The 27,503-nt window shown below is 50.3% G+C and overlaps 3 protein-coding genes across 3 annotated transcripts in view; 2 read left to right on the top strand and 1 right to left on the bottom strand.

The window, feature by feature from the left end:
- The first annotated feature begins 1,114 nt into the window (after window positions 1–1,114).
- On the top strand, window positions 1,115–11,569 carry prr5a (proline rich 5a (renal)). Its single transcript, XM_035756181.2, has 11 exons — window positions 1,115–1,332; window positions 3,017–3,144; window positions 7,172–7,297; window positions 7,719–7,799; window positions 8,421–8,469; window positions 8,588–8,645; window positions 8,892–8,983; window positions 9,248–9,388; window positions 9,619–9,757; window positions 9,860–10,147; window positions 10,305–11,569. The coding sequence occupies exons 2-11, from the start codon at window positions 3,017–3,019 to the stop codon at window positions 10,562–10,564; spliced, it is 1,362 nt and encodes a 453-aa protein (XP_035612074.2). The 5' UTR covers window positions 1,115–1,332; the 3' UTR covers window positions 10,565–11,569.
- A 170-nt stretch (window positions 11,570–11,739) lies between these two features.
- tmem60 (transmembrane protein 60) lies at window positions 11,740–13,440 on the top strand. The gene is made up of 2 exons (XM_035756183.2): window positions 11,740–11,916; window positions 12,365–13,440. The coding sequence occupies exon 2, from the start codon at window positions 12,439–12,441 to the stop codon at window positions 12,841–12,843; it is 405 nt and encodes a 134-aa protein (XP_035612076.2). The 5' UTR covers window positions 11,740–11,916; window positions 12,365–12,438; the 3' UTR covers window positions 12,844–13,440.
- A 2,307-nt stretch (window positions 13,441–15,747) lies between these two features.
- The window catches only part of LOC118370943 (lysine-specific demethylase RSBN1L-like), a 29,383-nt gene continuing 17,627 nt past the window's right edge, over window positions 15,748–27,503 (bottom strand). The window contains exon 8 of the mRNA XM_035756184.2: window positions 15,748–19,131. Coding sequence (XP_035612077.1) covers window positions 17,419–19,131 — 1,713 coding nt within the window. The 3' untranslated portion in view covers window positions 15,748–17,418. The remainder of the gene's footprint in view (window positions 19,132–27,503) is intronic.

The raw sequence follows: 27,503 nt of genomic DNA on the forward strand, positions 1-27,503 counted from the left end.
GATATAGAGCAGCATGTTTCTAACCTCATTAGTCAGGACTTTATGGGGAGATAGTGGTCATAATCAAAATGTGAATTGCACATTACATCTAGGCTACAGAAGCTCACAAGAATGTAGCCTGATAGCCAAGAGAATCTTGCCATGAGAGCTGTGTGTGTGTGTGTGTGTGTGTGTGTGTGTGTGTGTGTGTGTGTGTGTGTGTGTGTGTGTGTGTGTGTGTGTGTGTGTGTGTGTGTGTGTGTGTGTGTGTGTGTGTGTGTGTGTGTGTGTGTGTGTGTGTGTGTGTGTGTGTGTGTGTGTGTGTGTGTTGCGGACTCATCAAACACAAATGCATCGTTTGTAAATTATGTCTGAGTGTTGGAGTGTGCCCCTGGCTATCCGTAAATTATAAATAAATAAAACATTGTCCCGTCTGATTTGCTTAATATAAGGAACTTGAAATGATGTATACTTTTATTTTTGAAACTTAAGCATATTTTAGCAATTACATTTACTTTTGATACTTAAGTATATTTAAAACCAAATACTTTGACTTTTACTCAGGTAGTGTTTTACTGAGTGACTTTTACTTTTACTTCCGTCATTTTCTATTAAGGTATCATGACTTTTACTCAAGTATGACAATTGGGTCCCTTTTCCACCCCTGGTAAATAGTTACAGCCTGTAACTGTGTAACTAGGAAAAATTATGTTACTAGTCTAATTCAAAACTATTCAGCTCTCCGGAAGGGGAATGTGAAGAGTGCTGTAAAATATAATATAAACATATATAGGCCTAATTGAAATTGCGCATCCTGATCTTTCTTTTCCTTTTTACAACTTCCTTGCTTGAATGAGAGCGTTTATCTCGTCCACCCACAACACCAGACACCAAAACGCGCGTACACGCTCACATGCCGCTTTCAAGGCAACTTATAACACGGGAAAGTCGGAAATGTCCAACTCGTTACCACTTGAAAAATGTCTGAATTTACCAATAGATATTCTCTACGCAAAAAAACCGTATAGTTAAACCCGGAGATTCCGCGTTTCCTAGTTGTCTTGAAAGCACCAACAGACGCAAAACACGCAAGGCGTCTGGTCCAGTGGATCAGATCTCGTCAAAACAACACGGGGGCGAGCATGCATGCTCATGGAATGACTCCCGCAGCATAGGTCGCTGGCGCACCCCACATCTGCACCCCAATGGCTGTTTGGTCAGTGCAGACTGGGAATCAACATTGAGATAGACTATGGTGTTTATTGCTGATAGGCTATACATCAATGCTAGTGATCATCCATATATGATATCCATATCATTATATTATAAGCAACACGATCAGGAGAGAGAACGGTGAGTACGTAGCGTGCTATGGATGTGTGTGTACAGTGAACTTTGAATGATAGCCTACCGGGTAGGCTATTTATAGTCTAATTTTTAAGGTATGGGCGTCTGTTGATTGGGAAATCTAAGATAGTCTACTGTCGCATTGTTTACATGGGCTAGTTTGTTTGCATATCCTGTAGCACATGTTAAAGTTGTCTACTCCACGTACGCACTGTAATGTAGGCTACGTTCCTCCCTGTGACATGGCCATCGTGTTCTATGATGGGGATATATTTGGAATATATTTCCTTTGTGTAGGCTGTACACATCAAATATCGTATAAAGCAAGGATATTATTATGTAGTCTCGGGGTTCTCATAAATTAACGAGGTAAATGCCCTCGTTTTCAAATGAAAGCGATCGATCTCTAGATTGTTATGGAAGAAAGGGGACCTCAGCCGCTCCGCAAGAACAAATGCAGAATATCCAAATGAATACCCAGACTGGCGTGGCATGCGGGGCAGACAGCCCGAAGGGAGTGCGTGTGTGTGTGGAGTCTGCGTCTGCTCCAACGACCAGTTTACGCAGAGACAACAACACAAGCCTGCCATACAAAGGGAATACACACCTGACATGTTCATAGTCTGACACACATTGCCCCAACCTCTGGACAGCCGTGCTTGGATCCTCCTATTATTATTTATTAGATTAATCTGCATATTGTAATCTCCAGTCACAATTATTAGGCTACAGTATGACATTAAGTAAATGGTACCATTGGAAGTAGGATTTGTTAGTTGAGTGAATGACTTTTTTTTTTTAATTGGGTTGTAGGCTCCTATTCAATCATTACAAAATTACTATGTCTTTTTTAGGAAATGTCGTTACAAATTGCAACAGCCCTATGTACCAATATCCTTCGTGCAGACACAACAATGAGGCCTGGTTATTGTGTAGCATTAGACCTGTGTAATATTGGAAGAAATGTATCTCTAATTTCCTTTAGTCTCAGATATGCCCACTGCATGACGTTTTTAGGATCAAAACAACTCTTTATTGATACTCTTTGTTAAATTAACAGAGCGCCTAGAGTGTAGTTTTTCCCAATAACCAGCTGATGGCGCCCTAGTATTATTTGTCACATCATTGGACGACACCTTGACATACTATCAATGGAATTACACATCGCATGCAAAATATTGTAAACTAAAACTAACCCTTGTATTTCTATTGTGTGTGCATGCGTGTGTGTGTGCGTGCATGTAGACTGAATGAGTTTGAGTTAGCAGTGAGTTAGCCTTAAACACCCTTTTGATTTCAAAATACCACTGTTGTTACACTTCTCAAATGACAGGCTGCTACAGCAACAGTATCCAGTGATAGAGAGAACATCCAATACCAGGCTGTTCAGAGTTCACTGTGGTTTGGACTGCTCTCTCTCTCTTTCCATGTGCCCAATGTTTCCTGGTTGGCTAGCTGCTGTGACATAATAATAATCTATAAAATATAGAGCTGACAGACACAATCAAGTTCCTATTATGCATGATGAAGAGAAATGCCTGTTCTGTATATTACGGTTCTTTCTGAGCATTTGTCACTTTGAAACCTGAACCCAACCTGAATAATAAGACCCTGGTGAGTCAAGGTTTTCTTGCAGTTAATTGTGTTGATGAATTTTATGTTGTTGTTTTCTCAATGTTTCTTTTGGCAGATGCTGGATGGACTCCGTCGGAGGCACAGCTCTCGCCCTTCCCCCCGACCCCTGTCACTCAACTTCACCACCTTCTCAGCCCCGCCCCCAAGCCCTGATATTGACAGCAATCATCATCCAATCAGAAGGTGAGGATCAACTCAAAGGATTAACATTCAAAATGTGCCTTCTAGTTAGCCCTCTTATGAGGTTGGTCATAAAGCTATAGCCAGTCTGAAATCAACCCATAGCCCCATTCCTTATGTAGTGGATGGCAGATGGCGCTACAGAGAGTTGCCCTACAATCTGATTGGTACAACTACCATGGAACTAACTGGAAACTTCAAAGAAATTGATGGGTGTCATAGGGCAGAATTACATTGTGGTGGCATGTTATGGGTATGCTTGTCATCGGCAGGGACTGGGGGGTTTGTTAGGATCAAAATCAATATGAAAGGAGCAAAGCCCAGTTTAGAGGAAAACCCACCTCAGTCTTCTGAAAACCTAACCTTGGGATAGTTTTATTTTTCAGCGAGACAAGCAAACAAATGTTAATGCCAAAGACACAACAGAATGGTTTTCCAATACGTGTTGAGTGTTCCTTAGTGGTCTAGTCTCAGTCCTGACTTAAATTTGCTTGAAAATCTGAGACAAAGTTTGAATATTGCTGTCCATCAATGATTCCCAGCCAAATTTAACGAGGTTGAGCAATTTTTATAAAAACAATGGATATACACTACCGGTCAAAAGTTTTAGAACACATACTCATTCAAGGTTTTTCTTTTCTTTTTACTATTTTCTACATTGTAGAATAATAGTGAAGATGTCAAAACTATGAAATGACACATATGGAATCATGTAGTAACCAAAAAAGTGTTAAACAAATCAAAATATATGTTATATTTGAAATAGCCACCCTTTGCAAACTCTTGACATTCTCTCAGCCAGCTTCATGAGGTAGTCACCTGGAATGCATTTCAATTAACAGGTGTGCCTTTTTAATCATTACAGTTGTGTAATTTCTTTCCTTCTTATGTTTGAGCCAATCAGTTGTGTTGTGACAAGGTAGGGGAGTATACAGAAGATAGCCCTATATGTTAAAATACCAAGTCAACATTATGGCAAGAATAGCTCAAATAAGCAAAGAGAAACGAAGAGAAATGAAGACATGAGACATGAAGGTCAGTCAATACGGAACATTTCAACAGTTTTGAAAGTTTCTTCAAGTGCAGTCTCAAAAACCATCAAGCGCTATGATGAAACTGGCTCTCATGAGGACTGCCACAGGAATGGAAGACCCAGAGTTACCTCTGCTGCAGAGGATAAGTTCATTAGAGTTACCAGCCTCAGATATTGCAGCCCAAATCAATGCTTCACAGAGTTCAAGTAACAGACACATCTCAACATCAACTGTTCAGAGGAGACAGTGTGAATCAGGCCTTAATGGTTGAATTGCTGCAAAGAAACCACTACTGAAGGACACCAATAATAAGAAGAGACTTGCTTGGGCCAAGAAACATGAGCAATGGACATTAGACTGGTGGACATGTTTCCTTTGGTCTGGAGTCCAAATTGTAGATTTTTGGTTCCAACCGCTGTGTCTTTGTGAGACGCGATGTGGGTGAACGGATGTTCTCCGCATGTGTATTTCCCACCGTGAAGCATGGAGGAGGAGGTGTTATGGTGTGGGGGTGCTTTGCTGGTGACACCGTCTGTAATTTATTTAGAATTCAAGACATACTTAACCAGCATGGCTACCACACCATTCTGCAGCGATACGCCATTAGGTTTTCAACATGATAATGACCCAACCCACCTCCAGGATGTGTAGGGGCTATTTTACGAAGAAGGAGAGTGATGGAGTGCTGCATCAGATGACCTGGCCTCCACAATCCCCTGACCTCAACCAAATTGAGATGCTTTGGGATGTGTCTGACCGCAGAGAGAAGGAAAAGCAGCCAACAAGTGCTCAGCATATGTGGGAACTCCTTCAAGACAAAAAAGAAAATCAGTAAAGGTGAAGCTGGTTGAAAGAATGCCAAGAGTGTGCAAAGCTGTCATCAAGGCAAAGGGTGGCTACTTTGAAGAATCTCAAATATAAAATATATTTTGATTTGGTTTAACACTTTTTTGGTTACTACATGATTCCATATGTGTTATTTCATAGTTTTGATGTCTTCACTATTATTCTACAATGTAGAAAATAGTTTTAAAAAGAAAGAAAAACCCTTGAATTAGTTAGTAGGTGTTCTAAACCTTTTGACCGGTTGTGTATATTGCCCTAAGAGTTCTTCAAAGTTGGTCAAATCTTACTCCACATGATTCCCAGCTGTAATGGCTGCCAAAGGTGCTTCCAGCAAGTACTAACTCAGCGCAGTGGAGACTTTTCCAATTTTGATATTTCAGTTTTATTTTTTCTGAATTTGGAAAATGTTCTAGAACTTTCTTTTACTTTGACAATGCGGAGTAGGTTATGTAGATCTATAGGATAAATGTCACATTTAATCCCTTTTGGATTTAAAGCAGCAAAATGTGAAAAAAGTTCAAGGGGGTGTAGAATTTCTTTAGACACTGTCATCAAATCAAATGTAATTTACAACAGGTGTAGACTTTACAGTGAAATGCTTATTTATGAGCCCATTCCCAACAGTGCAGAGCTAAAAAGTAAGACAACTATTTGCTAAAAATAAAAGGAAATAACGAGACTGTACACAAGGAGTACTAGTACCGAGTAGGTGTGCAGGGGTACGAGGTTGTTGATGTAATTGAGGTAGTACATCATATACCTGTGGGTAGGGGTAAAAGTGACTTAGGCAATCAGGATATATAATAAACAGAATAGTAGCAGTGTATGTGAAAGTGTGTTTGTGTATGTAGGGTGTCAATATATATGTGTGTGTATGTGTGTGTGTGTGTGTCTGTATGTGTGTGTGCGTGTGTGTGTGTGTGTGTGTGTGTGTGTGTGTGTGTGTGTGTGTGTGTGTGTGTGTGTGTGTGTGTGTGTGTGTGTGTGTGTGTGTGTGTGTGTGTGTGTGTGAGAGCGAATGTAGTATGTGTGTGTGTGTTGGAGTGTCAGTGTAGTATGTGTGTATATGAGATAGAGAGCGAAAGAGAGAGAGCCTCAACCAAAGAATTGAGCAAATTGGAACGATATCTGGCCCTAAACAGAGAGGACACAGTGGCAGAATACCTGACCACTGTGAAAGACCCAAAATTAAGAAAATCCGTGACTATGTACAGAGTAGGTGAGCATAGCCTTGCTATTGAGTGAGGTTGCCATAGGCAGACCTGGCTCTCAAGAGAAGACAGGATATGTGCCCACTGTCCACAAAATTAGGTGGAAACTGAGCTGCACATACTAACCTCCTGCCAAATGACTACATTAAATATGCATATTTCCCACAGATTACACAGACCCACAAAGAATTTGAAAACAAATCAAACATTGATAAACTCCCATATCTGTTAGGTGAAATACCACAATGTGAAATCACAGTAGCAAGATCTGTGGCCCGTTGCCATGAGAAAAGGGCAACCAGTGGAGCACAAACAACATTATGAATACCACCAATATATATCTGTTTGTTAATCCCCCCCCCATTATTCGTGCTACAACTATTTGCACATTGCTAAAACACTGTAAATAGCTGATAATATAGCAGTTAAAATGTCTTTATCTTTTTAAAATCTTTTTGAGTGCAATATTTACTGTTGAATTTGTTTCTTCTCACTTTTAATTATTTCACATGCTTTGGCAATGTAAACATATGTTTTGTATGCCAATAAAGCCCCTTTGAATTGAATTGAGAGAGAGAGAGAGTAAAGTCACACCATGGCCCACCCCTTGCAAAGGACAGCTCTGATAGCCCCTCCTTCCTCCTCTCTCTCTCTCTCTCTCTCGCACTCTCGCTCTCTCTTCTCCTCTCTCTCTCTTCTCCTCACTCTCTCATTCAGTCTTCTGCTCTGGTCTCTGCCTCGACCAGATGCCAGATGTCTCTCTTTCCCTCTTTCACATTGCACTCTTTCTTCCTTCTCTTCTCTTCTCTTCTCTTCACATGCCCTCTCTCTACTCCCCTATTTTCATTCTCTTCTAGTATTTCAGTCTCTAGTCTTTGCTTTAGTTCAATACTTAGTGTGCCGTCTCTCTCTCTCTCCCTTCCTCTCTGCCTTTATGAGGACTCTACACAGGCTGAAGTTGATGAGCTCCCCCAGTCTCAGTGAACTGGGAAAGAGTGAGAAGGGATCACCGGAGGAGAGAGGAGAGAAACAGAAGAGGGCCGGGGCCAACGCTACCTGGAACAGGTATGCTGCAGCCTGACCATGCATGTAGTCTGTGCCTGTTACAGATGTAGGAACTTCATTTGATCACCCTCTTGCAGGATAACTTTACTCCAATGCAGGAATTGTAAAACATGTATTGTATTTTAAGTTTATAATTTCCACTTAGACATTTAAAATTTCCCTTACGAAAAATACATCAACCCCTACAATAATGTTTGTTAATTATAATCCATATAATAACTCACATTTGTTTTCCTGCTTTAGCAAACACGTTCAAATTAAGATTCTACATTTGTATGAATATGAACTATCATCTAATGGGTAAATGTAATCTAAACAGTACATGTTGATGTGTGTGTGTGTGTGTGTGTGTGTGTGTGTGTGTGTGTGTGTGTGTGTGTGTGTGTGTGTGTGTGTGTGTGTGTGTGTGCGTGTTCACTAGCATCCACAATGCTGTCATTGCCGTCTTCCAGAAGAAAGGTCTGTCTGACAATGAACTCTATGTCCTCAACGAAGGTGTCAGGTGAGTTCTAAACACTAACTAACAAACACACACACACTGGTTTGCTAACATGGCATTTGTGTGTGTGTGTGTGTGTGTGTGTGTGTGTGTGTGTGTGTGTGTGTGTGTGTGTGTGTGTGTGTGTGTGTGTGTGTGTGTGTGTGTGTGTGTGTGTGTGTGTGTGTGTGTGTGTGTGTGTGTGTGTGTGAAGCCATGTGGCCTTGCCAGATGTCTCATTATCTTTCCAGACCTGACATTAGAGCCATCAGTTCTGTCATATCAGCCTCCATTATAGCCTAGTAAACAACTGAAATCACACGCATCACACACTTGGAGAGCTGAGTCAATCATAGGGTCTATTCCTAACACTGTTTCAACATGTACTTATACCACTGGAGACAAACATGAACAGTACGTTTAAAAGAGAAAGCTGGGTTGCACTTACCCAGATACCATGCAGTTACATGAGATGTACTGTACATTCTACACAGTAATATACATGTACTTAACCAATAATATGCTATCATCTAATTTTACATAGTTGGTTTTGAAGCTTTTGCCTGTTTTTTGTTATCAGTGTATTGCACTAGTCAAATGTACCCTATAGCTCTAGTGGTTGAACTCCTGTCTTTGTTTACTCAGATACCTATTGAAAACCGAGCTGGGGTCGTTTTTCACAGAATACCTCCAGGTAAGTGATGGTTCTGTTAAATGGTGAAATAATATCATAGATAGATTGTTTCTGATTGCGCCATAATATCATTTTTATCAAATATCAAGTTGTTTCATTGAACCTCTCTGTCCCTCAGAACCAGTTGCTGACAAAGGGCATGGTCATTCTACGGGACAAAATAAGATTCTACGAAGGTATTTGGGGTGTCTCACTGTTAATTGAATATTAGTAGATGTGTTTACAGAGTGACACAGTAGAGAGCAGTCAGTACTCCAAAGAAGAAGAGTTGAACTGAAGCTTACATTACCTTTGTCAGGGTCTGTGATGTTCTGTGTTTAACACGCCAAAATCAACTGAGGCCATAGGTCCCTAGCAGCTGTGCATTGTGAGATTATTCTCTTACTAACAGCAGACGGTTTGTTCCTCCTGTTGGTGTGCAGGTCAGAAGTCACTGGACTCTCTGGCAGAGACATGGGACTTCTTCTTCTGTGATGTTCTCAATACGCTGCAGGCCATCTTTCACCCAGTACAGGTATCAATCCCCTGACTCTTTTCCGTCATCTCGCTGTCACTGGCTCATTCTCTATGTCACTCTGTCCTGACGCTGCTCTAACCTGCTCACCCTCAATCTCTCTGTCTCTCTCTCTCTCTTTCTCTCTGTATTTCTCAGCAGACATTAAATAAGAATATTCTATCAGGTATTTAAAGCTACGTTTTCATAACGTTACACCCCCCTCTCCTCACCCTTCGCTCCATTCTTCTGTCTATCTCTCCCCTTCTCCTCTCCTGTCTGCAGGGTAAGGAGCCCAATGTGAGACAGCTGGCTCTGCTCCACTTCAGGAACACCATAGTTCTGAGTGTGAAGCTGGAGGATGCTCTGTGTCGGCCCCGCGCCCGCATTCCCCCCTCCGTCACACAGATGCTGCTTATACTGCAGGTAGGTACAGTACACCTCTCTTTCATTCTCGCTCTTTATCGCTCACTTATTTGATCTCTTTTTCTCTCTCTCTTTCACTCTCTTTTTCTGTCTTTATATGTTTCCCCTTTATATCTTTGAGTCGTTTTTTCTCTCGTTATCTCTCTCTCTCACACACACACACACTCACAAACACATACACACACACACACTCGCACTCGCTCTGACCTTTCTCCTCTCTCTCCCTCTAGGGTGTCCATGAATCGCGGGGTGTGAGTGAGGACTACCTGCGTCTGGAGTCTCTGGTCCAGAGGGTGGTCTCTCCTTACCTGGGCACCCATGGTCTCTACTCTGGAGATGGCAGCGTGGCACACTGCTCCTGTGTGCTGGGTAAGAAGCATACACTGCGCTGTTCACTCTTCTCCCACTATGTTTTCTCTCTCCTTTGCTTTCTTTTCTCTTTCTCTTACACACTATGCCCCTCCCTCACAGAGAAGCGTTTGCAGTGGTGCTGGCCTAAGCAGCCTGTGGACCAGTCGTCTAAGAACCCTGTGGTCCGTTCTAAGAGTTACAACATCCCTCTCCTCCTGACGCCCGTGGCAGAGTATGACCCTGATGCCAGCTCGGTGGGCAGTGGGGGCATCCGACGCCACTCTGCCTGTGAGATCATCTCCTGCATGGAGGGACAGGGGCTGGCCTACGCTGACATAGCCTCCAGGTCCGACGCATCCACCTCCAGCACCTCTGCTAACAGGCTCTGTGTGGTTCCACAGTTCAGAGGTAGGTCATCTGTCCTCCTCACTAGGTTTACGTTATGCATGCACTACAAACTGGAAACTTCCAGAGGCGAAGGATGGAAAAGTTGCCAGAGTATTAAAAATAAGAAAATACTCTTGCCAGACTGATTGATTCTAACCCACAACCTTCCCTCTGTCAGGAACCATGGAGTCTCCTCTCCCCTCCCCCTCCATCCTCCCCCTCCACCTGCACTCCCCAGGACCCCTCCATGGGACAGAGGCAACAATGACCCTTACGGACATGGACAAGGCTGCCCCCTCCTCTCCACTCAGCGGATCCTCCAGCCCGGAGACCGTCATTGGACAGGTGCTGGAGTCCCTGGACTTAGATTCAGATGGGATATTCATAGAATTCCCAGCCCCACTGCTCAGAGTCAATGAGATATGGTCGGGAGATTAGGCAGAGCACTGAGTAAAGGGAATCATGGGTAGCTTGCCCCCCCCAAATATCTTATCTTCGACATTAGGGGCAAAATGCTAAACTGACCTTAGATCAGTGGCTAGGCGAGAGGCAAACTCGACCTAAAAAGACATGGTTAAGTGCACTCCATACTTCTCCCCACAAGAGGCCTCTTTTTAGTCAACATTTACTTAGAGAAAAAACTAACTTTTCTAAGCATTTGATTAGATCTGAATATATCTGCTTTTTTGGGATGCTTATGTTTTGCCTGTTTTGAAACTTGACTCTCACCACTATGATGCCATACCTTGTAGGCCCTTGGATGTGGGCCCTTGGATTGTGTCTGGGTTTTCTTCTACAAAACGTAGAGCACTGCAGTTACCATAAAATGAAAAGATAAAAGTAGCTTTTGGAGTAAATACACTATGTGAATGTAATTTGGTCACATCTTGCTTCTCATTCTAAGAACCTGCCCTGTCCAATCTGTGTTAACCTGGCTTGTCCCATCTGTATGTTCCCCTTCCTCTGTGTGTTTTTTTACTGTCATGCCGAACATGACATGTATGGTGTGACAATGATAGAGAGGTTGGCTAAAGTACTTCTGGGACCAGTCTGTCATCCTCTTTTCAAAGGTCATAAAGCATTCATGTTATGTATTACCCATAGAAACTAAATATTGAACTGTAATTGTTGTTTACTGTTTACTTATGATGAGAAACATAGGGTTAACGATAATTAATGTTGTCTCATTTACTGTGTTGTGTGGCACTTCAACTGTAAATAAATCGTTTTTTAGGACAGCTAGGTATTGTGAAGTAAGCTTTTTAACTTAACTTGTGATTTCAATAAGGGCTTTTTAACTGAAGCTATTTTTTATGATGTTTTACCTCAACCGTTTTTTAATACTTAGCTTTTTTTGACAATCTGTAATGAGACATTTTTATCCAAGGTTGTAATTATCATTCATTTGTGATATCAGATTTGAATAAAAATTCTAATGGCTAAGTACAGATTTCTATTGCCTTAAAAAAAATATATATATATATTTAGTGCATTTACTTAATTTATACCATTGACCGAGCTAAACAAATATGAACTCCTTTTGTGTACTTTACGGTAATGCTCGATATCACGTATTTATTTTCCTTCAATCAGAGGCCTGTTTTGTATGATTGACAGAGAATGGCCAATCCTAGTGGATAATAGCATGGTAAAAAATGTTTTTAATAACGACAACCGGAAGATCCCCTAGATACTTTTCGTTTTTATCGTAACGGAAAGTGCAATAAAATACAAGCTTTTCTATAATATGGATTTTTAAAGATACTTAGGTGACAAATCCTCCGATCCAGGTAAGCAGAATGTTGGTTGGCCATATGTGAGTTCGGCTAGATTTAGCTAGCTAGCTAACTGCTGTTAAGCTAATGCTATTTTCTCCAACCAATATTGTTGTCATGCATTTATTTGACTAAATATAAATCGCAATGTATCCAACGCAAGCTAGATAATCTGATCATGATGATCCCCCATTAGAAGAAGTGTGTCAACTAGTTAACGTTAGTGTGCTTGCATACTCAGACTGCACGTTGAAGAGACTAGTTCGCTACAGTAGGTAATGCTAGCTACCTACAGCATACGTTTAGCATGCCCCCAACCCACAAAAAAATTAACATTGCCAGGAGGACAACATTGCTATATCTTCCTATCACAGCCTGTACAATCTGGTATTGTCTCACATCATAGGTGTGTATGTCACTCATAGGTGTGTATGTCACTCATGTATGTCTCTCCTATCTTCAGGTTGGTCTCACTCTTGACTTGCCAGTGCCACAGTGTTAACGTTCCCCCTCCAGGGCACCACCCCCATCCCTTAAATGAGAATGTCTCTGGCCCAAAGAGTCCTCCTGACCTGGATCTTCTCCCTCATCTTCCTCATCATGCTGGTCCTCAAACTGGATTCCAAGATCCCCTGGAACTGGTTCCTCATCTTCCTCCCCGTATGGATTTTTGACACCATCCTCATCCTCATGCTCGTGGTAAAGATGGCGGGTCGGTGCAAGCCCGGCTATGACCCGCGTGGAGGCCAGCAGAACCTGCGACGGAGGGTGTGGTACCTAGTGGCCATGTTGCTGAAGCTGGGCTTCTGTCTGACGCTGTGCGCCCGGCTGGAGAGGCTGATGGAAATCTGGCTCAGTGTGGTGTGTGTCCCCCTCTGGGCCCTGCTGGTCGGGGCCATGGTGGAGCTGGGCTACAGTGTCTTTCACTACCGCAGAGAGTGAGAGGATGGAGAGGGAGAAAGATGGAGATTGATTTGATTTTCTCCGTCTAGGATATAAAGACTGCAAGTTAGTCTGTAAGGGAGATGAATGTGAGATTGTTGTAATCCACTGTAGGAGAAACTGAACTGAAGAATATGGAGATGATTTTTTTTTTTCATTTTCACTACAGCAAAGACTGAAAGAATGAGGGGGAGATGGAAAAGGGAATTGATTTAGTTTACTCCACTAGTACAGTATGTAAAGACCACTAAAAGAGAGATTACTACAAGAGTAGTGATATGGCAATATATTTTATGGGTTTATGCTGCTTACAAATGTAATCTTTATTTAACCCTAGTGATACAGCAAGAAATGTTGCAGCCATGTTGGTCTTTGCCATGATGGACTCTGGATGAGAATTCAGGGTATTCATAAGCAGACTGGACCTCCTGACAGACTGACTGATATGTGCCTTTGTTACTCTCAGATAACTGGGACCATTAGGTCCAATGGGTTTATATGTGAACATTAATTATCTTTTTTTTTTAAGTGGTAGGGATCTGTTTTTCTGTGGACACGGAGAAACACACACAAAAATAAATATTTACAATTCCTCAACTTTGCTGGGTTGGATTGGTGTGAGCAGTATGACCCATCTTTCATTTATCTAATCACATGCAGATTAGTGACTACTTCAAAGGGAGAAATGACGTGTACATTCTATAAGTGTTGTAACAAGGCTCTGAGTCTGATATAAAGAGAATTACAGAATCATATGATTTTCACTCAGTGGACAGTTTTAGGTACACCACCCTGTTCACGAAAATGGATTGCTCCTACAGACAGTGAGTCACATGGCCGTGGCTTGTTATATAAAGCAGGCAGACAGGCATCCCGTTACTGTTCGATAGAACGTTAGAACGAGTGACCTAAGTGACTTTGAGCGTGGTATGATCATCGGTGCCAGGCGCACCCGATCCAGTATCTCAGAAACACCTGTCCTGGGCTTTTCACGTCCGACAGTGTCTAGGGTTTACCGAGAATGTTGCGACAAACAAAAAACACCCAGTCAGCGGCAGTCCTTTGGGCGAAAACAGCTCATTGATGAGTGGTCAAAGGAGAAGGGCAAGAATTGTGCAAGCTAACAGGCGGGCCACAAACAGACATAACAGCACAGTACAACAGTGGTGTGCAGAACGGCATCTCGCAATACACAACTCATCATCCTTGTCACGGATTGATTATTGCAGATGACCACACTGGGTTCCACTCATATCAGCTGAAAACAAGAAGAAGTAGCTCACGCGATCACTAACACTGGACAATTGAGTGGAAAAACATTGCCTGGTCCATATCTGAACAGTGTTTCTAACCAAACCCAATAGATAATCTCTGGGATGAGGTGGAACGGGCTGTTCACAACATGAATGTACCGCTTCCAATCTGCAGCAACTCCATGATTCCATCGCATCAGCATGGACCAACATCCCTGTGGAATGTTTCCGACGCCGGGGGGGAGATCTTTGTGGGCTATACTCGGCCTTGTCCCAGTAAGTTGGTGGTTGAAGATATCCCTCTAGTGGTGTGGGGGCTGTGCTTTGGCAAAGTGGGTGGGGTTATATCCTTCCTGTTTGGCCCTGTCCGGGGGTGTCCTCGGATGAGGCCACAGTGTCTCCTGACCCCTCCTGTCTCAGCCTCCAGTATTTATGCTGCAGTAGTTTACGTGTCGGGGGCTAGGGTCAGTTTGTTATATCTGGAGTACTTATCCTGTCCTATCCAGTGTCCTGTGTGAATTTAAGTATGCTTTCTCTCGGAGGACCTGAGCCCTAGGACCATGCCTCAGGACTACCGGGCATGATGACTCCTTGCTGTCCCCAGTCCACCTGGCTGTGCTGCTGCTCCAGTTTCAACTGTTCTGCCTGTGATTAATATTATTTGACCATGCTGGTCATTTATGAACATTTGAACATCTTGGCCACGTTCTGTTATCTCCACCCGGCCCAGCCAGAAGAGGACTGACCACCCCACATAGCCTGGTTCCTCTCTAGGTTTCTTCCTAGGTTTTGGCCTTTCTGGGGAGTTTTTCCTAGCCACCGTGCTTCTACACCTGCATTTCTTGCTGTTTGGGGTTTTAGGCTGGGTTTCTGTACAGCACTTTGAGATATCAGCTGATGTACGAAGGGCTATATAAATAAATTTGATTTGCAGAATCCATGCTCCAAAGGATTCAGGCTGTTCTGGAGAAAAAGGGAGGTCCGACCGAGTACGATAAGGGGGTACCTAATAAACTGGCCAGTGTACATCATTGTCTGTCAAAAGTACAACTCAAGTCAACTATTATCGGATGAGTTTGTCTGTCAAAAGACTGCGTTTTTTGTCAGAGAATCATCATCCGTTGTCATTCATCCGGCACCTATTGAAAAAGCATCATCTCCATCTAAAATTCTCAGACACAAAATGCCATTGTGTCAGCAGCCTATCAGATCAGGTTCCCTGTGATCTGTAGACACTGAAGGGGATTTGGGATATTCCCAGTCATGGCTTTGTCTGTAGGGCCCATGGTATGGGTTGAGAGTTCCACTTAAAATGTAAATACTCATATGGCAGTAGCACTATGGATGATTCTGTAAAGAAATGTGTGGTGTGCCTGATATTATGTCCCGAGTGACAGACATGCATTATGTAAATAAAATGTAACTACATTATTTGGATGATTGGGGGTTGTGTGTGTGCGATCAGAGTTGGGGTCAATTCAGTTTAACTAAGGGATCGATTCAATCTTTATTCAGTACAATTTAAATGTAATTTGCGATTGAGCCGACATATGCAGTGTTTACGGTGAATACTGTTTTCTAACATTGCCTTTAAATATCAATCGCGCTGAACCACCGCCATACAGATTGAATGAGCACAATGAAGAGACCATTGTAATATTAGGAACCTTTTATTGAAAGGTTCTGGTCAGAGTATAAATCACACTACCAAGTCTTAATCTCAGAAGATCAAAGGCATTTACAACAGAGTTTCTCACATACATCTGAAATAAAAACAGACTGAAAATGATATAAATAAGTTCTATGGAAAATAAAACTCAGCTTACAAAAAATATATGCATTTATGTATACATTTTCTCACATCAGTACAAGTACATCTATACTGTACAGATTCGGTAAGTATCATTTACAGCCCTGTGTTGAATCATATAAGACTGGTCCAAAAATAGCCCCTAGCTCTGAGCCCTTCAGTGTTGGAAAACCTGAAGTGCCTGGATAGGTATAAGCAATATAGTAGAAGCTCCCCATAGCATACTGGAAGGCTAGTTCTACATTACAAAGAGAGCCCTATCCCTATTAACCACTTCAGTATAGTCTAGTGTAGACTTCAAGGGTTTGGGGTTAGGAGTCGATTTGTAATTGAGCCTAGATGGGGAAACATATTGCCTACATACAACTAACCAGTCCCTTCAGATCTGCAAACTTTAAAGAGGGAAAGGCTAGAAGACAAAGGAGCCAAGGAGCTGTTTTGGGACTGAGCCATTGGGTACATAGAATAGGTGCCTGAAGAACATAGTGTAGCTAAGTAGTGCACAGGCACAAACGCACGCGTCACAACGCTTTTCATAGAAAGAACCTACGTAGATTCACTAACAAACGTGAAGTGAGCTACTTAGCGTACATTCCTTCTTCAGCCCTCTTCAGACGCTATGAAATGCATCCTTCCTCAGAGAGGGCACTACGTGGTGTAACACCTGGGTTTGTCACACATTCAGAGGCTAACTACCTTAGCGCCTATTGACGATAGTATCTTGTGGCCAGGGCAGTTGTTAGAACCCCGACGCTCGTTCTGAACGTTAAAATGCGTCGCTTGCGGTATGGTTTTGGAAACATAAGGAACGCACCTTTTCATATTAGCAACAAAATTATACTTTTTAAAAGGCTAAATTACTACACACCTAAATATGATGAGGGTTCCCACACAGCCATATTTCCATGTTACTTCACTTGTTTATGGAAAACAAACGGAAGATAGAGGCGTACCTGTGCTAATTAGTTATGTAAATGGTAAACAGACTCCAAAAACGTGTTGTCACTGAAAAATACTGTCGGCTGTAGCTGTTAACACCGGTTAAACAGTCTACAGTAAGCATATATTTTCCATTTGTGAAATTCTTTTGATATGAAAGTAGAGGGATGTATGTTTCTTGAACCGTACCGTAGTTGAGAATCGATTCACGTTTAGCTTGAGTATTTGGCTGTTTTGGCTGCCAGCCAGTTGGCCTTTACACAGAACATGTAAGGTCCTTGGACTATAAGGAGAAACTTTAGGCTCCTTTAGTCCATTGTTGGACTAGGTTTTACCCTCCAACTTTATTAGACCAGTAATTACTTCAAGGAATGGAGGAAGAAAGAAAGGATGCATTTCAAAGTTCCAAACAGGGCCTTACTGTAAGTTGTAGCCTGATCCCAGATCTGTATATGCCTTAGCCAATTCAACTCCTCTGTGTATGTACTATGGCATGTCAATTATAGTATTGCTGAAGCAGCAACAGATCTTGGAGAAGGCTAAGTAAGTTGTACAATAGAGAGAACTACACGTTCATAATAAAAAGTCTTTATGCGGTGGATGTGTGGTGTGTGGTTTCAGGGGGTGTTTTAACGAGTGCTGCGGCCTCGTGTCCTGGAGAGGAACTGCAGGTTTGGTGTGTGTCGTGTCCTTTACTTTTGGTCCTTTAGAGGGCGCTAGTGTCCGACTCTCAGACTTGGAGCGAGCGCCTCGACAGTCACTGTGGTGAGACCTGTCTGCCAGGGAGAGGGGCGGGGCTTGGAGTGCATCCATAGGCTTAAAGAGGTCAAAGGTTACGAGTGTCCGTGGGGGTTTGTGGTACGAGGGGGGGCAGCTAGGGGCAGGGGGAGGTTTCTTCCTCTCGTCCTTATGGTTGACCTCTCGATCTCTCTTTCCTTCCTTCACATGAGAGGGTGTGGGTCTAGGAGAGAGAACCTTCCCATCCTCCTCTCTCCCTGGATTGGGGTGTGTGGATGGGTTACCCTCTTTCCCCTCTCTATACCCATTTCTGTCCTTCTTTCCATGAGAGGGTTTGTGTCTGTGTGTGCTGCTCTCTCTGCCCTCCTCTCTCTCTAGCCGTGTGTGAGACTGTGTCTGTGCACCATTACCACCTCTGTCCCTGTCTCGTTCCTTCTTGATTTGAGGCTGTGTCTTTGAGGCAGTGTCTGTCTCCCTCACTCCCTTCTCCCTCTGTGTGTGTTGGGGTTGATGTGTGTGTTTCCTCTCCTCATCCTCCTTTTTCCTAATGGGTGGAGATATCTCTGTTTGTGTGGTGATTTCCATAACACTCTCATCTTTCTCCTTCACTCTATCCTTCTCCTTATCTTTCCCTCTCTCCCTTTCTCTGTCCTTATCTTTCACCTTCACCTTCTTCTCTTTCCCCCGCTCCTCCTTCTCTTTCCCCTGTTCCTTCTTCTCCTTCTCCCTCTCCACTTTCTCCAAATCTTTCCCCTTCCCTTTGTCCTTCTCTTTCTTGACTTGTGGAGGTGTTTGTGTGGCTGTGCTACAATCTATTGCCCTCTGCCTTTCATTCTGGACTTGTGGAGGTGTCTTCTGATGTCTTTCTTCCTCGTCTCTCTCTATGCCAGCCTGCTGTGATGCCTTTGAGAGTTCACTATCTTTTCCATCTCCCTCCATCAGCACTTGTGGTGGCATCTGTGTGGGTGTAGTGCCATCTCTTGCTCTTTTTCTCACCCTCTCTTCCATCTTGTGATGGTCATCATCCTCCTTTCTTTTCTTGATTTCCAGTAGTGTTTCTGTGACTGCGTTTCCTTTCCCTCTCTCCTCCTTGACCAAAGGGATTGCCAGTGTAGCTGTACAGCCTCCTCTCTCCGCTCCCTCCTCCCGTGTGTCTTCTTCCTCCTTGCAAACTGACGGCGGCTCCTGTACGGGCGTCCTTGCCCCTGCCTCCTCAGTCTTTATGTGCGTCTGTGGCTGTGTAGGAGTGTCCTCTTTCCCTCCCTCCTCCTCCTCACTTTCCTCTGTTTCTTCCGCTTCCTCTATGACTTGACTTGTTGCCTGTGTAGAAGTACAGCTCTCCTCCTCTTCCTCCCTCTCTTGGTCCAGGTGGTATTGTCTGAGGCGGATGTGCCAGGCCAGGCTGCAGACAGCAGACACAGTCTTGAACTGGTGCACCACTCCCCTGGGGATGAAGTAGATGTCGTCGTGGTAGAGCTGGATACGGGCGTAGCGGATGCCCTCTCTCCTCAGCTGGTTCAGCTTGGCATCATCTATCCACTGCACACACTACAGGGAGGGAGGGAGAGTGAGTGTGTGAGAGTGAGTGAGTGTGGGAGGGAGGGAGGGAGGGAGGGAGAGTAGGAAGGAGGGAGGGAGAGTAGGAAGGAGGGAGGGAGAGTAGTAAAGGAGGGTGGGTGGGTGGGAGAGAGGGTGGGTGGGAGAGAGGGTGGGTGGGGAGGGTGGGTGGGTGGGAGGGTGAGTGGGTGGGAGGGTGGGAGGGTGAGTGGGTGGGAGGGTGGGAGGGTGGTGGGTGGGAGGGTGGGAGGGTGGGTGGGTGGGAGGTGGGTGGGTGGGAGGGAGAGTGGGTGGGTGGGAGGTAGGTGGGAGGGAGGAGAGTGGGAGGGTGGGTGGGAGGAGAGTGGGAGGGAGGGTGGGTGGGAGGGAGAGTGGGAGGGTGGTGGGTGGGAGGGTGGGAGGGTGAGTGGGTGGGAGGGTGGGAGGGTGAGTGGGTGGGTGGGAGGGAGAGGGTGGGTGGGAGGGAGAGTGGGAGGGAGGTAGAGTGGGAGGGTGGGTGGGAGGGAGAGGGAGGGTGGGAGGGAGGGTGGGTGGGAGGGGAGTGGGAGGGAGGGTGGGTGGGAGGGAGAGTGGGAGGGAGGGTGGGTGGGAGGGTGGGTGGGAGGGAGAGTGGGAGGGTGAGTGGGTGGGAGGGAGAGTGGGTGGGAGGGAGAGTGGGTGGGAGGGAGGGTGGGTGGGAGGGTGGGTGGGAGGGTGGGTGGGAGGGAGGGAGCAGGAGGGTAGGTGGGAGGGAGAGTGGGCAGGAGGGTAGGAGGGAGGGAGAATAGGAGGGAGGGTGGGAGGGAGGAGAGTGGGAGGGAGGGCGGGAGGAGAGTGAGTGGAGTGGGAGGGTGGGGAGGAGAGTGGGTGGGAGGGAGGGTGGGTGGGTGGGAGGGAGGGTGGGAGGGAGGGAGGGTGGGAGGGAGAGTGAGTGGGAGGGGAGTGGAGTGGGAGGGAGAGTGAGTGGGAGGGTGGGCGGGAGGAGTGGGAGGGTGGGGAGTGAGTGGGAGGGTGGGCGGGAGAGTGAGTGGGAGGGGGTGGGAGGTGGTGGGAGGGTGGGTGGGAGAGTGGGTGGGAGGGAGAGGAGTGGGAGGGAGGTGGAGTGGGAGGGAGAGTGGGTGGGTGGGAGGGAGAGGGTGGGTGGGAGGGAGAGTGGGTGGGTGGGAGGGTGGGTGGGTGGGAGGAGAGAGGGTGGGTGGGAGAGGGAGAGACAGAGGGTGGGAGAGTGGGAGGGAGGAGGGAGGGAGAGAGGGTGGGTGGGTGGGAGGGGGGGAGAGTGGGAGGGAGAGAGGGTGGGTGGTGGGAGGGAGAGAGGGTGGGTGGGTGGGAGGGGAGAGTGGGTGGGAGGGAGAGTGGGTGGGAGGGTGGGAGAGAGAGAGGGTGGGTGGGAGAGAGGGTGGGTGGGTGGGAGAGAGGGTGGGTGGGTGGGAGGGAGGGAGAGTGGGAGAGAGGGAGAGTGGAGGGAGAGAGGTGGGTGGGTGGGTGGGTGGGAGAGTGGGAGGGAGAGAGGGTGGGTGGGAGAGTGGGTGGGAGAGGGTGGGTGGGTGGGGGGGAGAGAGGGAGGGAGAGAGGGTGGGTGGGAGGGGAGTGGGTGGGTGGGAGAGTGGGTGGGAGAGTGGGAGGGAGAGAGGGTGGGTGGGTGGGAGGGAGAGTGGGTGGAGGGAGAGTGGGTGGGAGGGTGGGAGAGAGAGAGAGGGTGGGTGGGGAGAGGGTGGGTGGGTGGGAGAGAGGGTGGGTGGGTGGGAGAGAGGGTGGGTGGGAGAGAGGGTGGGTGGGAGAGAGGGTGGGTGGGAGGGAGAGAGGGTGGGTGGGAGGGAGGGAGTGGGAGGGAGAGAGGGTGGGTGGGTGGGAGGGAGAGTGGGTGGGTGGGTGGGAGAGTGGGGGAGAGGGGTGGGTGGGAGAGTGGGTGGAGGGTGGGGAGGGAGAGTGGGTGGGAGGGTGGGAGAGTGGGTGGGAGGGTGGGAGGTGGGTGGGTGGGTGGGTGGGAGGGAGAGTGGGTGGGTGGGAGGGAGAGTGGGTGGGTGGGTGGGTGGGTGGGAGGGAGAGAGGGTGGGTGGGTGGAGGGAGAGAGGGTGGGTGGGTGAGGGAGAGAGGGTGGGTGGGTGAGGGAGAGAGGGTGGGAGAGAGGGTGGGTGGGTGGGTGGGAGAGCGGGTGGGTGGGTGGGTGGGTGGGAGAGCGGGTGGGTGGGTGGGTGGGAGAGCGGGTGGGTGGGTGGGTGGGGAGAGAGGGTGGGTGGGTGGGGAGGGAGAGAGGGTGGGAGAGAGGGTGGGTGGGTGAGGGAGAGAGGGTGGGAGAGAGGGTGGGTGGGTGGGTGGGAGAGAGGGTGGGTGGGTGGGGGGAGAGAGGGTGGGTGGGTGGGAGAGAGGGTGGGTGGGTGGGAGAGAGGGTGGGTGGGTGGGAGAGAGGGTGGGTGGGTGGGGAGAGGGTGGGTGGGAGAGAGGGTGGGTGGGTGCGGAGAGAGGGTGGGTGGGTGGGAGGGAGAGAGAGGGTGGGTGGGTGGGAGGGAGAGAGGGTGGGTGGGTGGGAGAGAGAGAGGGTGGGTGGGTGGGAGAGAGAGGGTGGGTGGGAGAGAGAGAGGGTGGGAGAGAGGGTGGGTGGGTGGGAGAGAGGGTGGGTGGGTGGGAGAGGGTGGGTGGGAGAGAGGGTGGGTGGGTGGGAGGGAGAGTGGGTGGGTGGGAGAGTGGGAGGGGAGAGGGTGGGTGGGTGGGAGGGAGAGTGGGTGGGAGGGTGGGAGGGAGAGTGGGTGGGAGGGTGGGTGGGTGGGAGGGTGGGAGAGTGGGTGGGTGGGTGGGAGAGTGGGTGGGTGGGTGGGAGGGAGAGTGGGTGGGTGGGTGGGAGGGAGAGGGTGGGTGGGTGGGTGGTGGGAGGGAGAGTGGGTGGGTGGGAGGGAGAGGGTGGGAGGGAGAGTAGGAGGGAGGGAGAGTAGGAGGGAGGGAGAGTAGGAGGGAGGGAGAGTGAGTGAGTGGGTGGGAGAGTGAGTGGGTGGGAGAGTGAGTGGGTGGGAGAGTGAGTGGGTGGGAGAGTGAGTGGGTGGGAGAGTGAGTGGGTGGGAGAGTGAGTGGGTGGGAGAGTGAGTGGGAGGGAGGGAGAGTGGGATGGAGGGAGGGAGAGTAGGAGGGAGGGAGAGTGGGATGGAGGGAGGGAGAGTAGGAGGGAGGGAGAGTAGGAGGGAGGGGAGAGGAGGGAGGGAGAGTGAGTGGGAGGGTGGGAGGGAGGGAGGGTGGGAGGGTGGGTGGGTGGGAGGGTGGGAGAGTGGGTGGGTGGGTGGGAGAGTGAGTGGGTGGGTGGGAGAGTGAGTGGGTGGGTGGGAGAGTGATTGGATGGGTGGGAGAGTGGGTGGGAGAGTGAGTGAGTGGGAGGGAGAGTGAGGAGTGAGTGGGTGGGTGGGAGAGTGAGTGGGTGGGTGGGAGGGAGAGTGAGTGGGTGGGTGGGAGAGTGAGTGGGTGGATGGATGGGTGAGTGGGTGGGAGAGTGGGTGGGAGGAGAGTGGGTGGGAGGGAGAGTGAGTGGGTGGGAGAGTGAGTGGGTGGGTGGGAGAGTGAGTGGGTGGGAGAGTGAGGGAGGGAGGGAGAGAGGGATGGAGGGAGGGAGAGTAGGAGGGAGGGAGAGTGGGATGGAGGGAGGGAGAGTAGGAGGAGGGAGAGTAGGAGGGAGGGAGAGTAGGAGGGAGGGAGAGTGAGGAGTGAGTGGGTGGGAGAGTGAGTGAGTGGGTGGGAGAGTGAGTGAGTGGGTGGGTGGGTGGGTGGGTGAGTGGGTGGGTGGGTGGGAGAGTGAGTGGGTGGGTGGGAGAGTGAGTGGGTGGGTGGGAGAGTGAGTGGGTGGGAGAGTGAGTGGGTGGGAGAGTGAGTGAGTGGGTGGGTGGGAGAGTGAGTGGGTGGGTGGGAGAGTGAGGGTGGGTGGGAGAGTGAGTGGGTGGGAGAGTGAGTGGGTGGGTGGGAGAGTGAGTGGGTGGGGTGGGAGAGTAAGTGGGTGGGTGGGAGAGTGAGTGGGTGGGTGGGAGAGTGAGTGGATGGGTGGGAGAGTGGGTGGGAGAGTGAGGAGTGAGTGGGAGGGAGAGTGAGTGAGTGGGAGAGTGAGTGAGTGGGTGGGTGGGGAGTGAGTGGGTGGGTGGGAGAGTGGGTGGGTGGGAGGGAGAGTGGGTGGGTGGGTGGGAGGGAGAGTGGGTGGGTGGGTGGGTGGGAGGGAGAGTGGGTGGGAGGGAGAGTGGGTGGGAGAGAGGGTGGGTGGGTGGGAGGGAGAGTGGGAGGGAGAGAGAGGGTGGGTGGGTGGGTGGAGAGAGAGGGTGGGAGAGAGAGAGAGGGTGGGTGGGAGAGAGGGTGGGTGGGTGGGAGAGAGGGTGGGTGGGTGGGAGGGAGAGTGGGAGGGAGAGAGGGTGGGTGGGTGGGAGGGAGAGTGGGTGGGTGGGAGAGTGGGAGGGAGAGAGGGTGGGTGAGTGGGAGGGAGAGAGGGTGGGTGAGTGGGAGGGAGAGAGGGTGGGTGGGTGGGAGGAGAGTGGGTGGGAGGGAGAGGGTGGGAGGGAGAGTGGGTGGGAGGGTGGAGAGAGAGAGAGGGTGGGTGGGAGAGAGGGTGGGTGGGTGGGAGAGAGGGTGGGTGGGAGGGAGGGAGAGTGGGGGGAGAGAGGGTGGGTGGGTGGGAGGGAGAGTGGGTGGGTGGGAGAGTGGGAGGGAGAGAGGGTGGGTGGGAGAGTGGGTGGGAGGGTGGGAGGGAGAGTGGGTGGGTGGGAGGGAGAGTGGGTGGGAGGGAGAGTGGGTGGGTGGGTGGGAGAGAGGGTGGGTGGGTGGGAGAGAGGGTGGGTGGGTGAGGGAGAGAGGGTGGGTGGGTGGGTGAGGGAGAGAGGGTGGGAGAGAGGGTGGGTGGGTGGGTGGGAGAGCGGGTGGGTGGGTGGGTGGGAGAGAGGGTGGGTGGGTGGGTGAGGGAGAGAGGGTGGGAGAGAGGGTGGGTGGGTGAGGGAGAGAGGGTGGGAGAGAGGGTGGGTGGGTGGGGGAGAGAGGGTGGGTGGGTGGGTGGGAGAGAGGGTGGGTGGGTGGGAGAGAGGGTGGGTGGGTGGGTGGGAGAGAGGGTGGGTGGGAGAGAGGGTGGGTGGGAGAGAGGGTGGGTGGGTGGGAGAGAGGGTGGGTGGGTGGGAGAGAGGGTGGGTGGGTGGGTGGAGAGAGAGGGTGGGTGGGTGGGAGAGAGAGAGGGTGGGTGGGTGGGAGAGAGAGAGGGTGGGTGGGTGGGAGAGAGAGAGGGTGGGTGGGAGAGAGAGAGGGTGGGAGAGAGGGTGGGTGGGTGGGAGAGAGGGTGGGAGAGAGGGTGGGTGGGTGGGAGAGAGGGTGGGTGGGAGAGAGGGTGGGTGGGAGAGAGGGTGGGTGGGTGGGAGGGAGAGTGGGTGGGTGGGTGGGAGAGTGGGAGGGAGAGAGGGTGGGTGGGTGGGAGGGAGAGTGGGTGGGAGGGGAGGGTGGGTGGGAGGGTGGGTGGGTGGGAGAGTGGGTGGGTGGGAGAGTGGGTGGGTGGGTGGGAGGGAGAGTGGGTGGGTGGGAGGGAGAGTGGGTGGGAGGAGAGTAGGAGGGAGGAGAGTAGGAGGGAGGGAGAGTAGGAGGGAGGGAGAGTGAGTGAGTGGGAGAGTGAGTGAGTGGGTGGGAGAGTGAGTGGGTGGGAGAGTGAGTGGGTGGGAGAGTGAGTGGGTGGGAGAGTGAGTGGGTGGGAGAGTGAGTGGGTGGGAGAGTGAGAGGAGTGAGTGAGTGAGTGAGTGAGTGGGTGGGTGGGAGAGTGAGTGGGTGGGTGGGAGAGTGAGTGGGTGGGTGGGAGAGTGAGTGGGTGGGTGGGAGAGTGAGTGGATGGGTGGGAGAGTGGGTGGGAGAGTGAGTGAGTGAGTGGGAGGGAGAGTGAGTGAGTGAGTGGGTGGGTGGGAGAGTGAGTGGGTGGGTGGGAGAGTGAGGTGGGTGGGTGGGAGAGAGAGTGGGTGGGTGGGAGGAGAGTGAGTGGGTGGGTGGGAGAGTGAGTGGGTGGATGGATGGGTGAGTGGGTGGGAGAGTGGGTGGGAGGGAGAGTGGGTGGGAGGGAGAGTGAGTGGGTGGGAGAGTGAGTGGGTGGGAGAGTGAGTGGGTGGGAGAGTGAGTGGGTGGGAGAGTGAGTGGGAGGGAGAGTGGGAGGGAGGGAGGGTGAGTAGGAGGGAGGGAGAGTGGGATGGAGGGAGGGAGAGTAGGAGGGAGGGAGAGTAGGAGGGAGGGAGAGTAGGAGGGAGGGAGAGTGAGTGAGTGAGTGAGTGGGTGGGAGAGTGAGTGAGTGGGTGGGAGAGTGAGTGAGTGGGTGGGTGGGTGGGTGGGTGAGTGGGTGGGTGGGTGGGAGAGTGAGTGAGTGAGTGAGTGAGTGAGTGAGTGAGTGGGTGGGTGGGAGAGTGAGTGGGTGGGTGGGAGAGTGAGTGGGTGGGTGGGAGAGTGAGTGGGTGGGTGGGAGAGTGAGTGGATGGGTGGGAGAGTGAGTGAGTGAGTGGGAGGAGTGAGGAGTGAGTGGGTGGGTGGGAGAGTGAGTGGGTGGGTGGGAGAGTGAGTGGGTGGGTGGGAGGGAGAGTGAGTGGGTGGGTGGGAGAGTGAGTGGGTGGATGGATGGGTGAGTGGGTGGGAGAGTGGGTGGGAGGGAGAGTGGGTGGGAGGGAGAGTGAGTGGGTGGGAGAGTGAGTGGGTGGGAGAGTGAGTGGGTGGGAGAGTGAGTGGGTGGGAGAGTGAGTGGGAGGGAGAGGGATGGAGGGAGGGAGAGTAGGAGGGAGGGAGAGTGGGATGGAGGGAGGGAGAGTAGGAGGGAGGGAGAGTAGGAGGGAGGGAGAGTAGGAGGGAGGGAGAGTGAGTGAGTGAGTGAGTGGGTGGGAGAGTGAGTGAGTGGGTGGGAGAGTGAGTGAGTGGGTGGGTGGGTGGGTGGGTGAGTGGGTGGGTGGGTGGGAGAGTGAGTGGGTGGGAGAGTGAGTGGGTGGGTGGGAGAGTGAGTGGGTGGGAGAGTGAGTGAGTGGGTGGTGGGAGAGTGAGTGGGTGGGTGGGAGAGTGAGTGGGTGGGTGGGAGAGTGAGGGTGGGTGGGAGAGTGAGTGGATGGGTGGGAGAGTGGGTGGGAGAGTGAGTGAGTGAGTGGGAGGGAGAGTGAGTGAGTGGGAGAGTGAGTGAGTGGGTGGGTGGGAGAGTGAGTGGGTGGGAGGGAGAGTGGGTGGGTGGGTGGGAGGGAGAGTGGGTGGGTGGGTGGGTGGGAGGGAGAGTGGGTGGGAGGGAGAGTGGGTGGGAGGGAGAGTAGGAGGGAGGGAGGGTAGGAGGGAGGGAGAGTAGGAGGGAGGGAGAGTGAGTGAGTGAGTGGGTGGGAGAGTGAGTGAGTGGGTGGGAGAGTGAGTGAGTGGGTGGGAGAGTGAGTGGGTGGGTGGGAGAGTGAGTGGGTGGGTGGGAGAGTGAGTGGGTGGGAGAGTGAGTGGGTGGGTGGGAGAGTGAGTGGGTGGGAGAGAGAGTGGGTGGGAGAGTGGTGAGTGAGTGAGTGAGTGAGAGAGTGAGTGGGTGGGTGGGAGAGTGGGTGGGTAGGAGAGTGAGTGGGTGGGTGGGAGAGTGAGTGGATGGGTGGGAGAGTGGGTGGGAGAGTGAGTGAGTGAGTGGGAGGGAGAGTGAGTGAGTGGGTGGGTGGGAGAGTGAGTGGGTGGGTGGGAGAGTGAGTGGGTGGGTGGGAGAGTGGGTGGGAGGGAGAGTGGGAGGGAGAGTGGGTGGGAGGGAGAGTGGGAGGGAGGGTGGGTGGGAGGGAGAGTGGGTGGGAGGGAGTGTGGGTGGGAGGGAGAGTGAGTGGGTGGGAGAGTGAGTGGGTGGATGGATGGGTGAGTGGGAGGGAGGGAGAGTGGGAGGGAGAGTGGGTGGGAGGGAGAGTGGGTGGGTGGGAGAGTGAGTGGGTGGGAGAGTGAGTGGGTGGGAGAGTGAGTGGGTGGGAGAGTGAGTGGGTGGGAGAGTGAGTGGGTGGGAGAGTGAGTGGGTGGGAGAGTGAGTGGGTGGGAGAGTGGGTGGGTGGGAGAGTGAGTGAGTGGGTGGGATAGTGAGTGAGTGGGTGGGTGGGTGAGTGGGTGGGTGGGTGGGAGAGTGAGTGGGTGGGAGAGTGAGTGGGTGGGAGAGTGAGTGGGTGGGTGGGAGAGTGAGTGGGTGGGTGGGAGAGTGAGTGGGTGGGTGGGAGAGTGAGTGGGTGGGTGGGTGGGTGGGAGGGAGAGTGGGTGGGAGGGAGAGTGGGTGGGAGGGAGAGTAGGAGGGAGGGAGAGTAGGAGGGAGGGGAGAGTAGGAGGGAGGGAGAGTAGGAGGGAGGGAGAGTGAGTGAGTGAGTGAGTGGGTGGGAGAGTGAGTGAGTGGGTGGGAGAGTGAGTGAGTGGGTGGGTGGGTGGGTGGGAGAGTGAGTGAGTGG

This window comes from Oncorhynchus keta, chromosome 22, assembly GCF_023373465.1.
Source record: "Oncorhynchus keta strain PuntledgeMale-10-30-2019 chromosome 22, Oket_V2, whole genome shotgun sequence".
NCBI classification, from domain to species: Eukaryota; Metazoa; Chordata; class Actinopteri; order Salmoniformes; family Salmonidae; genus Oncorhynchus; species Oncorhynchus keta.

Excerpts from the sequence above, each read along its gene's own strand:
- prr5a (XM_035756181.2), top strand. The coding sequence starts at position 3,017 with ATGCTGGATGGACTCCGTCGGAGGCACAGCTCTCGCCCTTCCCCCCGA. Across the intron at positions 7,298-7,718 it reads GCCAACGCTACCTGGAACAG|CATCCACAATGCTGTCATTG; the intron begins GTATGCTGCAGC and ends CGTGTTCACTAG. Across the intron at positions 8,470-8,587 it reads TTTTCACAGAATACCTCCAG|AACCAGTTGCTGACAAAGGG; the intron begins GTAAGTGATGGT and ends TCTGTCCCTCAG.
- tmem60 (XM_035756183.2), top strand. The coding sequence starts at position 12,439 with ATGAGAATGTCTCTGGCCCAAAGAGTCCTCCTGACCTGGATCTTCTCC.